Below are 16,454 nucleotides of genomic sequence, written 5' to 3'. Positions count from 1 at the left end.
GACAGATTTATAATATAATATAATATAATATAATATAATATAATATAATATAATATAATATAATATAATATAATATAATATAATATAATATAATATAATTAATATAATATAATATAATATAATATAATATAATTAATATAATATAATATAATATAATATAATATAATATAATATAATATAATATAATATAATATAATATAATAAATATAACTGTTGTAAATAATACAATCTAAGTTCATATGAAATATGGCATCAGTTTTAAATAAAATAGCCTAATAAAATAATGTAATATAAATAATAATATAATATAATATATATATATAATAAATATAATGTAATGTAATATAATATAATGCAATATAATATAGGCTAATACAATAGGGCCTATAACTGTTGCAAATAATACAATCTAAGTTCATATGAAAATATGACATCAGCTTTAAAAAAATAAAATAATATATTATAAATAATAGCCTATAATATACATAATTATTGTGAATTATATAATTTTACTGCATTAGGCTATTATATTTAAATGTAACAAATAATATCTTGTCATTTTAACAGATATATAGCCTATATATAATAATTATAATGTAATTTATGCATTTGTTTTTTTCCAGACTAGTCAATAGTGACTCTATAATAGCCTAATTCAGCATGCACTTCCTTGATGAAGTCACTAGTTTCAAGTTTTTAGACTGTTTTAGTGCAGAGAATGTCATTAATAAGGGACTCGTGCTTGCCAGCTTCATTAGGAAAGCTCACTCTATTTTTACCGCGGTAAAACTCTTCGCGGTGGCCCGTGAGATAGTTCAGAGAAGGGTTCGACTCTGTGTCAGACTCAAGGTTCGACATTCCTCGTCCGGACAGTAGGTATAAAGCTCCCTCGTGAATGAGTGTGGACTGAACGCTTCTGTCGGCCGCATCTTTGGAGACGCGCAAAGACCATCGCATTCACCATGAGTCACAGCCCAGAAAGGATGTCCTCTTACCGCCGTCACTTTGAGGGTGCCCTGACCTCGTCTTCCACGCTCCAGGTCCGGGTGTCCAGCCCGTCGCCCACCCGAGGGCCCGCTCGCCACCGCTCCGCCAGTTACACCCGCAGCGGCACTTTTGGGCGCAGGGCGCTCTCCGGATCCCGCAGATCCCGCATGACCAGGTAAGCTAAAAAGTGATGTCCGGTCTAGTAAAACAACTGACATCTTCGCCCTTTAGCCTATTCAAATATATTTAAAATGTGTTAAAGATTCTGTGTTAAATCTAATAGGCTATGCATATGAAGCATTGTTTATTGTATGGTGCTTGGAATCAATAGTTTTATTTGTGGTAACTGAATGACACTGATCATTTTTGGCGCGGCTGTCATACAAAAATATGAATAGCCTACGTGCAAAAACGAGAACCAACGTAATAATAACTGATGATGGTGTAGTCAATGTATGCTTTTTTCCTGTGAGCTTTAAAAAAAAAAATGCCTTTTTGCATACTAAAATAAAACCTGTAGCTATAGTTTGACCCTTTTTTGCCAAATAATTTCTGGTTAACCTTAACCAAATTGTGTATCTTCTCTCATATTCAAAAAAAATATATATAAAAGAGTTTCCTAACATTTGGATGGTTTAATGGGTCATTAAAAACAATTAGCCTATCCCCTCCAACATCACTTTTGGCCACCACTGTATATATAATATAATATAATATAATATAATATAATATAATATAATATAATATAATATAATATAATATATATCACATCATATATCATATCATATCATTTGTTAAAAATATAATTAAATAGAATGGCCTATTATACCATATCTGTTGCTTTATTTAAGAACTTAAATAATATAAAAATAAAATTCAAAATTTGTTTAAAAAATTACATTAAAATTAAGCTAGCTATAATACTTTAATATTTCAGTTTAGGGTCCAATTCTCACTATTAGTTATGTTTTGCCTCAATAAACTCCTAATTACTGCTTAGTAATAGTTTAGTAAGCTATTTTAGGTAGTTGTTAAGTTTAGGTATTGGGTAGAATTAAGGGATGTGGAATCTGGTCATGCAGAATAGGGCATTAATATGTGCTAATAAATACCCAATATCCTAATATGCATGCTAATAAGCAACTGGTTCATAATAATAATAATTCATTACATTTATATAGCACTTTTCAAGGCACTCAAAACGCTTTACATAGAAGGGGGAATCTCCTCAACCACCACCAATTAGACCTTAAAGTGTTACCAATTAGTTCCAAATTTATTTTAAAAATAATAAATGTTGTAAATGTATGTTCTGTTTCCCTCTACAGCAGTGTTAGTATGGGAACGCTGTGTCTGGGCATGGGTTTGGGGGTTGCAGGAGGTGCTGTGGATCTGGATGCCGCTGCTGCTGCGAACCAGGCTTTCCTCAGCACACGCACCAGTGAGAGAAAAGAAATGGTTGCCCTGAATGACCGCCTGGCTGTATACATCGAGAAGGTAAGACACTTTACACTACTCCCTCTTATGGTTTCTCTATGGTGCCCATTTTAAAGACAGCCCTGTGAGTTCTGGTGTGGTTGTTGCAGGTACGTTCTCTGGAGCAGAGCAACAAGCTGCTGGAGGCAGAAATTGATGCCATCAAGGGACACTATGTGAAGCCGTCCGGCCTGCGACTGCTCTATGAGGAGCAACTGAGAGAGCTGAGAAGGATTGCTGACCAGATGAAAGTCCAGCGGGTGAGAGATGGACCGATTAGACTTTACTCACTTACACATGCACACTCTCACTCATCTTTAGCAAGGATTGCCATGATAACTGCATCTGTGCCGTTGTAGGACCTGGCGGTAGCAGCAAAGGATGCCATGGCAGGTCAGCTAGAAATGCTGAAGGTCAAATACGAGGAGGCTTTGGAAGTCAGAAAGAAGGCGGAGCTTGAGATCGAAGCCTTCAGACCGGTAAGGTCCAACTTAATACAGAAAGTGTAACATCACTTGGATTTACATAATGATGGGGTTCAAACTTCCTCTGTACTAGGATGTAGATGCAGCCACATCCTCCCGAATTGCCTTGGAAAAACGACTGGAAAACCTAGAAGTGGAGCTCGAGTTCCTACAGAGGATTCAGAAAAAGGTTCAGACCATTTACATATCATCTGAAATCTGATGATGAAATTAAATTAAATCTGTATCACAGTACATATGCTAACATTAATTGTAATGTGTTAGTTATTGAATCAGTAAAGGATATTGGTAAATTGCCTTCTTAATCAACATGTTGTGTATGTCAGGAAATCGAGGAGTTGATGGCTCAGATTTATGGGTCTGTGGCTAAGGTAGATGTGGCCTTCGCTTTGCCTGACCTGGCCTCCGCTCTCAAACAGATCCAGGCTCAATATGACAGCATCGCCGCCCAAAACCTGCAGGTAATCAGAACAGGCTGCAAATAAACCTCATCATCCCTTATACTGACCTTCACCCCCATAAGTTTTTTCCCAACTGGTCTTCACTAGGAGATGGACGCCTGGTACAAAGCGAAGTTCCAAGATCTAAACAAAGCAACATCACGGCACATGGAAACAGCGAGGAGCGTCAGAGAAGAAATCACTGCTTTAAAGAAAGAGGTATGGAAAGTAGTTTTTTCTTCTGCTGTGCCTCATATAACACAAACACCAAACTGCGTGGCCTTATAATTTACCTCGTATGTGTTTGCAGATTCAGAACAAACAGAGAGAACTGGATGCTCTTAAAAATAGGAATGAAGCACTGCTGCTCATGATCAAAGAAGCCCAAGAGAGATACAGGAAAGAGGAGGAGGAGCTACAGGTAAAGACACGCCCCTTCAATATAAAGAGAAGGTCACAATGGCTGCATCTGAAATCACAAATATTTTGAAAAAGTAATTAATTTTCACCAATTAAAAAAATACATTCTATATAATATAGTGGGTGTAGTATGAATCCAGGTACCTTTTATTGTGAATTCGAACATGCTACTCTTTTCGCATACTTTTTTTTTACCTATTTAAAAGTTAAGGTTCTTTATTGACATTAATGGCTCCATTAACAACCTTTAATATCAATGGAAGCTTTTCATTGAACAAAAGATTCTTCTAGTGGAAAAGGTTCCAAGCATATAAAATATTTGTGACATCACTGCAACAACAACAAAAAACCTTTGGAATTTTTCTTTTTAAGAGTGAAACCAGTCAGACTTATAAACTATAGATTTTCAGACGCAGAATATCAGAGACCTGCATTGGCCACTTTTTTCTTGGTTTTGGTCTTGGGCCATCTCTAAAGCTCTAGCACCCACCCAAAATGCTCTAACAACCACATAGCAACATGCTAAAATCCCTCAGAACATCTTAAGAGTTTTGCATGAACTAGCTACACTCACAAAATCAAGTTTATTTTAATATCTCACTAATTCATGTGTCATAGAGCCGTATAGAGACTCTAAAGGAGGAACTGAAGTCTATTAAGGGGAAGATTGCGCTGCTACTGAGAGAATATCAGGATCTGCTCAATGTTAAGATGTCGCTGGAGATTGAAATCACCACATACAGGTACTGCAGTTCTGCCATGACACTGTGAACAAGCAATTCATTGCTGCAGTAATAATGTATTTTTGAAGGCCAATCTGGAAGTTAGCATAACAAGTGAGTAGATGAGTTTACCTGATTGGGTGATGACGTTTAATGTCCCCTACAACCTCTTTAGTCCCATTTAGTTACTTGTTAGCAACTGACTTTTTCAAGACAACTAAAAGCTTTTTAAAACAATCACAAGGGGGTACTGATGTATATTTATGTTGTAGAATTAAATGTAAAAATATTTCGAGACCTTATTTCCACAGTGGTTCCCACCAAGGGATCACTTTATGGATTTAGTTTTAATTAATTTAATCCTCTAAACATAAAGTATTTTGCACTTATTTAAGACATTTATACATATATAGAACTTTTTTCCTTTAAATCCTTTAAATTTTAGTCAAAAAATCTAGGGATTTTATTCATTTTCATGATTTATCAGGTCTAGAAATTAGGCTACCTCATATATCCTGATTTTATTTTATTTTTCAAATTTTTAGTTGTTTTAGCTTATGTGAATGCTTGATTTGTCTTAAAATGATAATCTTGAGACCCGTTTCGAAATTTGCCGAGATGTTTCCTGGACCCCTGGTTGAGAACCACTGTTTTACATAGAAGTTCTCTTTTTAGTAAGTCTAACTCATTATGCTGTGGCTCTGCAGGAAGCTGATAGAGGGAGAAGACAATCGCTTATCCAGCATGGTGAGCGGTCTGTCTCTCATGAGCGTGAGCGCAGGAATGGTCAGCAGCCTTTCTGGGGTCAGTGGAGCGATGAGCTCAGCCGCCTCAGAGAAGATGGTCTCCAGCAGCTCAATAGTCAACCACAACCATCACGAGTCTGTGGAGGAGTTCAACCATGAACAGGCTGTGGAGATGACGGAGAGGAAGACGGTCCTCATTAGGTACAAGTAAACTGCTCTCTTATAAAATTGCAAAAACTCCTTGTTGCAGGTTATTAGGCGATTCAAATACAAATGAATGTTTCTTGATGTTCCAGAAGCTAAAGCCCATTTCTCTTTGGTTGCAGAACAGTTAAGACAGACGAGGACACGATTCAAAGTGACACACAAGAACGCACCATCACCATCTCTGGCGCCGCGGATGAGAATGATTGAATTAGACCCTTGCATTAGAGTCCTTGTCCCAAACCTCTAAAGTTCAATACTTTAGAAAAGCAACCAGAGACAAATAATCTCTCATCCTTTACTACCTCCTTTGTGCTTTGACTAATCTGCTGTAACAGCATGTATTAAGCGTTTAACTGTGGGTCATCTGATTCATCAATACAAATAAAGCTTGATTGCATAGCATTTGTTTTTCCAAATGTTTTAGTTCAGTTGTTGTGTCCGACGTGCTTATATGGCACGCAAAGAGAATCAATGGAAACAAAACAGACTTTTTACAGCAAAACACCAAAATGATGGTGCTAAGATATTTATTTAATGACAGCTAAAAAAGTTTAAAATCGGATGATGCTACATACAGTCCAGTATGCCTTACATTTTAGATCTAATTCACCTGAATTGTATTTTACTTAGTAAATAAGGCTTTTATTGGAGAGCTGCCTCATGTTGTTTGCATAGACTACCATTCAAAAGTTTAGGGTTTGTACGACTGTTTTAAGAAATATTATTATTTTTATTCAGCAAGGATGCAGTAAATTGTTCAAAAGTTACTGAAAGCCTTTTACATTGACAAAATATTTTTTATTTCAAACAAGCACAATTCTTTCAAATGTTCCATTAATCAAAAAAAAAAAATCATAGTATCAGTTTCCACAAAAATATGAAGCAGCACAGCTGTGTTCAACATTGATAAGAAATTTTCCATGAGCAGCAAATCAGCCTATTCAAATGATTTCTGAAGGATCATGTGACTGACTGGAGTAATGTATTTTTGAAATACATTCAAATAGAAAACAATTACAATTTGTTTTGTCCAGTATATTCAGCCTTGATGAGACTTCTTAAAAATATATATATATATATATATATATATATATATCACCGGCACCAAACTTTGCAAAGATTTTACCAGATGAAATGAATGTGAAGAAAGATTTCCATGGTTTAACATTCCCACATAGTCATACATTTCCATTTATAGAGATTGTTGGTCATTCATACAGTACAAGAAAAAAACTATTATCATTTGTCATCTTCAAAAAACGTGTTAGTGCCACAAAAAATATAGTTTACAGTATTATAACATTGACATGATTTGATTGTCATTGACTGCATGCATGAATGTGTGTGTGATTAGTGTAAAGGTTTAGGCTCATCTCCGACTCCTCCAGCGAGACGATACACAGCCAAGCTGACCTCATGAGCCAGATTATCAGCACTTTCCTGAAAATAAACACATCAAAACTGCAATTACAATGAAATATACTGTGATATTTAGGGCTGCCCCAGACCAAAGATATTTCTTTTCTTCATTGATCTCATAATTACAGCTTGGAAGATGGGAATTTCCTGAGAGCTCTACCTGACCATTACACAACAAAACTGATCTGTCATTCACAGACTGCATTTGAGTTGTTGTTTTCGCCGACAAACCCGCTAACTTAAATATGGTCAACCAAACATCTTCTCCTCAACTAACATTCAGTCAACTATTAGGCAGCCCTCTAATGATATGCAAGAGAGAGTATGCATAATGACAATGTACCTGTGTGTCAGCCTCAGCATAGACCCTGACCACATCTTCAGTTCCAGATGGTCTAACGAAGGACCGAGCGTTTTTGTACTTCTTGACAAGCGAGTCGATGGCCTCCTGCAGACCCTCTGGAGTCACGGCCCTCCTCTCTGCATCTGTTGTATTTATGACACGCCGGTCTGACACCTGCAGAGTACAGCAGTTAAAACAAACACACTCACTCACACACCTACACCTACACTCAAACCTCACAAAGCACACACAAGTACACACCGTGACTTTAAGTTGTCGGTTGGGCAGGTCTGTGTAAATTGCATCCCAGTCTTGAACAGACATCCCTCTGATGGCCAACACAGCTTCAATCACTAGCATATCTGAGATAGCGTCTCCAACCGTCTGAGGAAAAGAGCGAGGGAGTCAAGTATAGAACATTTCACCTATTTTTATTACATCTATAAGTCATCTGATAATATAGTTTGATGTTATGTTTTTATACCTGGTTGATCAGATTGACTGTGTTCTCCAGAATTTTTAATGCACGTTTTTTCTCATCGTTGCTGTTCGAGTCTTTTATCAGCTCCAAAATCTGTTTTTGTGCTGCTTTGCTGAACAAAACCTGAAACATATCAGCAAAAAAACACTATTAAAAACTATAATAATCACCAGCTTAAAAGAGGAACTCTAATGTCCTTTTACAAGTCTTTAAAAAAAAAAGCCCTCGTTGTTGTATAGCCCCTCAAAAAAGTGCAATGTGCTCTGATTGGTCGGCTGGATCAGTGTGTTGTGATTGGTAAACTACTTTGAGCTTGTTTTGGAAATGTAACGTAAAATGTAAAAACACATAATAGGTCCTCTATAAAGCTTGATCAAATGTCTGTTTGGATGGATTAATCGCATAAGTACACGTGTAGAATAGATGTCTCGATGGATTGAAGTTTGCTGAATGAACACTGACCAGCTAATTTTCACAGTGAAAAGACATTTGGCTCTCAGAGGAACTAAATCAAACATGGAGCAAATGCACAAGTGGGCAGTTTCCCATCCATACAAGTTTAAATACAAGCATGCAAACTGAAATTAAAATGAAAAACTGTGTGGTTTGCATTATCATGGAAGACTAAAGTAGATGGTTCAAGTTCAACATTTAGAAAATATAACTTAATTCAGTATTTTGAACTTACAAATTAAAACTACTCAACAACTTATACTTTTAGCTAATATTCAAGCATGATTGTGCTATGAAATAGCATTATTTTGCAGTGAACTCACAGTTCCATGTCCATTAGCCTCAAAATACACTCCAATATCATATTCCTGTGCCGCATGATGTAGGTGCTTCACTCCTGTTTTCGTACAGCATACTGTGACCTATGAAGAGGTCAAATGTCATCTTAACATGTCAAAACACCATCCATGGATTGGAGAGTAAAAACAAAACATATTTCTAACATTACCTTCATGACGTCCTCCAAGTAGCGAGTCGAGCTCCCATTAGCATATGCTGTCTGAACAACAGCAATCTGTAAATTCAACCCAGCCTGAACACACACACAACAAAATTAATGGACACATTTAAATTTGGACATGGTAATTTCATTCTAGACCTTATTCATTTGTTTAGAACCTGTGTGAGCAGCTCTTTGAGATATGTGCTGATGAGAGTAGCGATCTTGTCTCCGTCCAGGAGGTGGAAGTGGCCCTTAGAGTCAGAGTAATAGTAAACAATTCTATCAGCATCACCATCGAACGAGCAGCAACGTTCACCTGCAGCCATACACACACCTGGAGAGAAAATAAATTGATTACTCAGAAAATTCTGCATGAACAGATAATTTTGTGTTTCTCTCAATATATTAGTAAAATAAACTCTGTCCATGAACGGTCATGGTTTATAAAAACACAAATATTTCATCTCATATGAGAGAGTTTTTTACCCAGCTGGGATCAGCGGTTCTTTTTTCTCATGGGATGTTCACAGCCATGTACATTCACCACTCAAAAAGTTCTGACAGACCTTGAGGAGCTTTCTGCTGGACTTTGACGTAATCTGCTCCACACAAGTGGTTGAGTTTCCCGCTGCTGCCATCATTTGAAAGCACGACCTGCAGCTCGGAGCGAAGAAACGGCTCCATTTCTCTCATCTTCAATGCACCGATGCCATTGGCTCCATCCACTAGAATCTTCTTTTGATCATCAGTGCGATTTGGGACCTTTGGAATACAAGTAGGGAAACACTTAATGTTAGAAATAAACAGGATCATTAAAGTGTCCCTATTATGTTTTTTTCTGATATTACCTTTCATGTATGTGAAAGTAAAAGTTTAAAGTGATTAAAGTGATTGTGTCTCATAAGAAAGAACAGATTCTGAACTGCCTGAAACGAATCTTCATTAATTCCAGACTTACTTCCTGCACAAAACTATGTAGATTTGTAACAAATTTGCATAATTCCAGCCTATGATCTTCACTGGCTGCCGGCGAACATTGTCTACTTTTACCCACCCTCAAACACCACAGTTCTAGCCCTGGAAGACTTTGGTTCGTTTTGCCAAATTGATACAGTAAAACCAACAGCATTGTTACCGCTTGCATCACTATGTATTAAGTGCTGAGATGCTGAAATTCAGATGTAGATTATAAAATACTGACCAATCAGAGCAGAGTGGGCTCTCGGAAAGGAGGGCTTTAGAGAGAGACACTGTGAGAAAATTGTTGATGTTGCCATGTATATTATTACCTATTGTAGCAGACCTCCAAAATAAAATGAGAAACCTTTAAAATAGCATAATAGGGGCACTATAGTGTTTGAAGACTACGCAGAAGCTTGTATGTCACTCTTACGTTCTGGGTAAGCTGAAGGAACGCCTGGGAGAGTTTCTGGTAGTAGCCCTCAACAGTGGGACTGCCATAGCAGCCATTTGTGTTGCAACAGCACACCATATAATGCAGCTGGGGAGTGGTGACCAGACCATAGTCTTAAAAAAAACACACACCCATGATTAACACAGAATAACCAACAGAGCAATTCACCAACCTTTGTACTGTCATATCTCTGGCTAAACCAACTGTACTTACACTAAAAAAAAAATGCAAAGGCAAGACTAAATCTCTGAAATGAGCTTCAAACTAAGTAATTCATGTCAGTAAGTTTTGTACTGTAAGGAACTCGTGAACACACCATGAGTTTTGCCTCCCAAACTGGAAACGCCATCCAATACAGCCTGAGACAGACTGACACTGCTTGGTCTAAATTAAAAAAAAGACAAAGAGAAATAAAAGGTAACACTTTTCTTTGATAGTCCTCTTTAGACATTCTACTAAGTACAAGTAACTTTGCAACTAAATCTAGTCATTAAAGTATTTACTCTACACTTTATTTTGATGCTCCCCAACTGATATTTCACTTACTGACTATAAGTAACTTTGCAAGTAAATGTCAACTTATTCTACTAACATGAAACCCTAACAGTCCACTAATACTCTGAGAGTTAGTTGACATTTAGTTTCAAAGTTAGTTATAGATATTACAATTTCTAAAGTGGATCATTGCAATAAAGAGTAACAAAATAAAATAGTAAACTTAAATTATATATTTTATACATAACATTCCACCAAATTACATGCTACACATGAGAGCAATATCTAAAGTAAATTGAGCCGACGATTATAAACCAACTACAATATTATTTATCAAAGGGCATTATTTAAAATTTGGTGATCTGATTGATCTCAAAATTGTTATATAATGTATTATGCACATCATTTACTTTCCAAATGTTTTCAAAGGCAGTATGAAATGAGAGCGAGCCGAACTAGTTTAAAAATGTTTAAAAATGTAAAACAAATAATAAAATAATTATGGGAGAGGACATGGCGAGGACAAATATAAAGAATAGATGCATATCTGTGAAATGGGTAAAATGATGACATGGAATGTGCAGTTTACGTTGCAAATTTACAAGCAACAAATGTTATATACAAATTTAAAAAATGTAAGTTATATGTTTGTTTATGTAATGCTTTAAACAACCATATTAATGTATGAAACGTGTAACCTTTAGTTATGTATAAAGGTTTTGGGAAATGTTGATTTAAATAATTTGTTTTTGTATAGATTAAACCTTGTAGTGATGCTTATAATTATTATTATAATTAAAGAAAGTGTACTTATAATAAGCTAAGGCTTCTGCTCATACCCTTTTCATTTAATAATGTATAGCTTAATGTGCATGAGGACCAAAATAAATCCTGATGATAATAATGACAAGAAGCATGATTACTTTCAGCTACAAAAGCTATTTAATCACATTTTCAGATTCTGAAAGATCTGTAGCCAGTTTTTTTACTTGATTTACTGGCTTGACCACTATGAAGTCTTCAGGTTTGGTAGCTTCTCTTTTAATTGTGACAGTTAGCACTGCATGCTATGTAAACAGAAGCCAGGCTTACCTAGTGTCTCTGCCGACGTAGACACTCGCTGGTTCACTCATGCTGATGTCCTCTTTCTCAATAACATCTTTCAGTGCTTTAAGGAGAGAGTCCTGCTCGGCGTTAGCTAGCTGTGTGGCGTATCCCTCCCACACCGCTGTCACCATCTCCCCCATGGGGTCAATTAGCTTCACCCCATTGTCTTCCTGGAAAAGATGATAACATTGCAGCAACATCCTCGGAAAGTGAAATTGCACAGTAAATGTGGACACACATGGGTGTATTTCTTACCTCTGGGTTATGGGAGGCAGTCACCATGACTCCAATGGTGGATTTAGTCTTCTTGGACCTCAGAGTTGCCAATAGCCCCATGCGGAACATGATGTGGTCCAGATGTTTGGCGTGAGTGCGGAATCCAGCTGTGCCATATTGCAATGTCAGCCCCTCTGGCTTCGGATGCAACTTGGACTTTTGAGATACCGTCTCAAACTGAGCCATCTCTGAAAACGAAGACAAAATATTCTGCATTCACATTTACAACAGGATCAGACACTATGACATTAAACCATTGCTGAGTTTGAACTATAAACATGAAAAATGTTAAAAACCCTATAGCAGTTTGAGATTTAAAGTGCACACCTCCATTAAAAAAATGCAATAATAAAAACAAACCATCCAATCAAAAAGATTTGTCTGCGTCCATGTAGTTTATCCCAGCATTATAAATGAACAGCTGAACAATAAAACACGCATACTAACAGATATACGTTAAACATAATAGCATTATTACAGTTGTTAAAATAATAACAACTTAATTCAATCTGAAATGAATGAATGAATCTTCTAATCACACAAATACAACACAGTATCCGAGCTTGCAAGAGAAAACACACTAACTAATTATAAGATTTGTTGTTATTTACCATTAAATGAGTTTAATATGATGACAGTTGATGAAGTTTACGTTTACTTTGCTGTTTGGTTTCTGCGGCTGAAGGGCGTGAGCACTGCGCAGCGCTTCCTACTTCCCTGATTACGTGGCTACAGTGACGTTTGTCGTCACGCCTTCTCTGCCGACGTACACAAGACATTTTTGCATATTTGTAACTGAATCAGTTTATTTTGGCATTGCATTCATGTAAGAAAATTTTGGAAAGATTTGTCCAGATTTATAATTGACAACATTGACCCCACTTTTTCTTTTTTATATTTGGTTTTAATAATATTCCATCAAATAAAAGGAAAGAATACTATACTATAAATAATTTTTTATTTTTTGCTAAATTCCATATACATAAAAGTAAGTACAATAAAACCAAACCTTTATTTTTGGTTCTTGAAAAAGAAATGCAGAAATATATCAATACTATCCTTCATTCCCACAATAAGAAAGCAATTAAAACTGTATCTGTTTGTGAATCCTTTGATATTTTTATATAATGTTTAGCCTCCCCCTGGCTCACTGTTTTGTTTTTTTTTTCTATTTGTATGTTTCGCAGTTCTGACTGTACATTGCCTTTGTTTATTTGAAATGCAATAATAAATAAATAAATAAATAAATAAATAAATAAATAAATAAATAAATAAATAAATAAATAAATAAATAAATAAATAAATAAATAAATAAAATAAAAACTGAATTAGTTTGTTTCTCTGGTTTAACCCACGGATCAAAGTCTGATTATATGAAATGCTTGCAGCATGTGCTAAATGAGGATGTTAATTGTTATTCCTGAGATACTGAGTTTTACTATTACAGTATTTCTAAATAAGATTTCCAATCACAGATATAGCCTAATACATATTAAATGTAACATATTATTATATACTATTTTTAATAGTATGCAAATATTTTTCATTAGGTATTACACACACATAAAAGGGTGTATACAGGGGTAGAAATGGAGGGTAGGGCCTACCGGGTGGTACACGGGGGACGGATATGGAATTAGATTCCCGCCAAATGTATTGCAGTCACACATAAAAAAATAATAACCGTCAATCAAATATTTAAAACCACATGTGAAAATATAATGCACAAAACTGAAAAATCAATGTAAAGTTAGCCAGAATCCCAAACAACGCAGTCACAGAAATAAAAATAATAAGCGTAAGAAAAACATTTAAACAAGTTTAAAATTATATTGCTCAAAACTGAATCATGAATTCCAGAATTATCTGAATCGCACACAAAATCATGTTTTCTGCACTTATTTTCATTTTTTGTATGTCTGTGCTCTTTTCTCCTTTGTTCTTGTTTCCACATTCTGTGCTTGTTTCCAAATGTTGCAGTTCCAGTTTCATGTAAATAAGTGGCGGGTTCTTAGCATCAGCATTGGTCCACTAGTTCTAGATTGACAGCTCATCCTCTCTCCAATCAATCAAAGAGGGAAGTTTATGCCACATCTATGTCACACTGCTGTTGACTTGAGTTTCTCTTTCACTGTATCGGCAATGAAATTATTTTATTGTTATGAATATAATCTTAGGAATCTATTATTTTGTTTGATAGATGTTTTAGGGGGGTTTCTACATTAATTTGGAGAGTAACAGTGAAATTATCAGAACATAAGAAAAATGCAGATGTTGAATGTGCGATTAATTAGTACGATTTTTTAAAATATAGGCTACTGCCTTACAACAAGATTCACTTTTACATGTTTAATTGGTACTTTTCAAAGCACTAAACAGAGTACAGTAACCATCCAAAACATTCTACTGTTTTATTTAACCTGAGGACAATTTATTTAGAAAGGTATTTGTGACAACCTCTTAAACTGTGCAACTCATATAATATATATATATATATATATATATATATATATATATATATATATATATATATATATATATATATATATATATACATATAACACACACACACACACACACACACACACACACACACACACACACACTCACACAAATATATATCTCTCATTCACACACACACAAATATATACCTCTTAAACTGTGCAACTTATATATATATATATATATATATATATATATATATATATATATATATATATATATATATATTAAATATATATAAGTTGCACAGTTTAAGAGGTTGTCACAAATATATATAAAGGGTCACTGATGCACATGGGGAGTGAAGGCTGGCCCGTGTGGTCCAATCAAACAGACAAGCTATTGTAGCTCAAATTGCTCAAGAAGTTAATGCTGGTTCTGATAGAAAGGTGTCAGAATACACAGTGCATCAGTTTGTTGCGTATGTGGCTGTATAGCAGGCAGACCAGTCAGGGTGTGCATGCTGACACCTGTCCACTGCCAAAAGCGCCAACTGTTAGCATCAGACATGTTAGCATCAGAACTGGACCACGGAGCAATGAAAGAAGGTGACCTGGTCTGATAAATCACGTGGATGGCTGGGTGCGTGTGCCGGGTCACTTACCTGGGGAGCACATTGCTCCAGGATGCACAGGCAAACCGGTGGAGGCAGTGTGATGCTTTGGGCAATGTTCTGCTCTGTGTTGGGTGTAATTAGTTACTAAGTAATTAGTTACTGTAATTTAATTACTTTTCCCTTAAAAAAAAGTAAAGTTTTTTCTGTAATTTAATTAGTTACTTCTAATGTAATTGAATTAAATACTGTGGATAGATTGTAGAACAATTAACATAAACATGTAAAGTCTAACTTTAAAATGCATGTTTTTAATATAACTTCTTTTGAAGAATGTTTATTAGCAAGTAAACAAGTTCAGAAAACATGCTGCTGTATGCATTCTTCCATCTCAGTATTGGTATTATGCTTTTTAAATGCCTCTGCATTGTTTATGTTTGTCTCTTGTTATAAGATGGTGCCTGTTGCCATATACAAAAAACATAAGAGGGGCCCTTCATGGTTTGAAAGAGACTTTAACAAACATGTCTGATGTCTGACCGAATAGAAAAGACCGCCAGACACAGAACCAGGAGAGAAAAAGTTGGTGGCCCCTGACCAAATTACAGTTTACTGTTAAGCCTCCCCGTCAGTAAGGACTGACCCCTGACACACACAAACTAACACTCTATAGCCTGCTCTGAAAGGACTTTTAGTAATCTCTTTGGAAGACTTAACAAAAGCCGCTCTTGGATACTATTTGAATTCTGAAATACATTTTTGTTTATTTTTTATGTTGATGTTTCCAAGACGTGAACGCTGCAGCTGCCTCAACAAGTAGAGGTCCTCGGGGTAGATTCCTGCGTCCCGCTGTGCACACTTGCACACTACATACAGAGCACAATGGCACATGGCTTTTCCCATCTAAAAGGCTTTAATTACTCGTGTTGATGAATCTGGGGAAGACTGCTGGCTTTGTTTCTTGCCTGAGCTCTGAACTGGATGGTCAGTTTCCAGGGTTACTCTGCATGAAAGGAGGTGCAAAACAAGCGGCATAAGGAGCAAATGAAAAAAGTATACTGGTTTTTCTTGGATATTCATTACCTCTGAGTCGGACTGGTGAGTAGAAAACATTTTACTTAAAGGAAGATTTGCATTTGAAATATTTCCCCGTGTCTTTAGCAGATTGTTATCAATTTGAAAATCTGCATGTTTGTTTGATGTGTTAACACTTCAATGGCAACTTTAGACGTTCTACCAACTATAAGTAAATGTACAACTACATGTCAACAAGCAGTCAATAGAGTTTAAGTAGACTGTCTGCTTAATATCCGCTAACACTTTATTGTGATGGTCCCCCAACATACATACTGATTATAAGTAGCTTTATAAAGTCTGTGTCGAATACTAACCCAAACCCTAACACTAACTTATCAGTCTATTACCT

General features: G+C 35.9%; 2 protein-coding genes across 2 annotated transcripts; one reads left to right on the top strand and one right to left on the bottom strand.

The window, feature by feature from the left end:
* The first annotated feature begins 859 nt into the window (after positions 1 to 859).
* Positions 860 to 5,829, top strand: ngs (notochord granular surface). Its single transcript, XM_067428142.1, has 11 exons — positions 860 to 1,162; positions 2,316 to 2,484; positions 2,574 to 2,723; positions 2,823 to 2,942; positions 3,022 to 3,117; positions 3,275 to 3,409; positions 3,497 to 3,607; positions 3,699 to 3,809; positions 4,427 to 4,551; positions 5,238 to 5,477; positions 5,603 to 5,829. The coding sequence occupies exons 1-11, from the start codon at positions 963 to 965 to the stop codon at positions 5,688 to 5,690; spliced, it is 1,545 nt and encodes a 514-aa protein (XP_067284243.1). The 5' UTR covers positions 860 to 962; the 3' UTR covers positions 5,691 to 5,829.
* A 737-nt stretch (positions 5,830 to 6,566) lies between these two features.
* pgm3 (phosphoglucomutase 3) lies at positions 6,567 to 12,706 on the bottom strand. Its single transcript, XM_067427140.1, has 13 exons — positions 12,585 to 12,706; positions 11,953 to 12,161; positions 11,683 to 11,867; positions 10,412 to 10,479; positions 10,075 to 10,208; positions 9,248 to 9,443; positions 8,858 to 9,015; positions 8,688 to 8,771; positions 8,503 to 8,601; positions 7,730 to 7,849; positions 7,507 to 7,629; positions 7,246 to 7,419; positions 6,567 to 6,923 (listed from the first exon to the last, which is right to left on the bottom strand). Exons 2-13 carry the CDS (start codon positions 12,157 to 12,159, stop codon positions 6,834 to 6,836), a joined length of 1,638 nt encoding a protein of 545 aa, XP_067283241.1. The 5' UTR covers positions 12,160 to 12,161; positions 12,585 to 12,706; the 3' UTR covers positions 6,567 to 6,833.
* Between the last annotated feature and the right edge of the window lie 3,748 nt (positions 12,707 to 16,454).

This window comes from Pseudorasbora parva, chromosome 20, assembly GCF_024679245.1.
Source record: "Pseudorasbora parva isolate DD20220531a chromosome 20, ASM2467924v1, whole genome shotgun sequence".
Classification (NCBI taxonomy): domain Eukaryota; kingdom Metazoa; phylum Chordata; class Actinopteri; order Cypriniformes; family Gobionidae; genus Pseudorasbora; species Pseudorasbora parva.
Note: the sequence above shows the minus strand (reverse complement) of the source record. Positions and strands in the feature narration are given on the sequence as shown.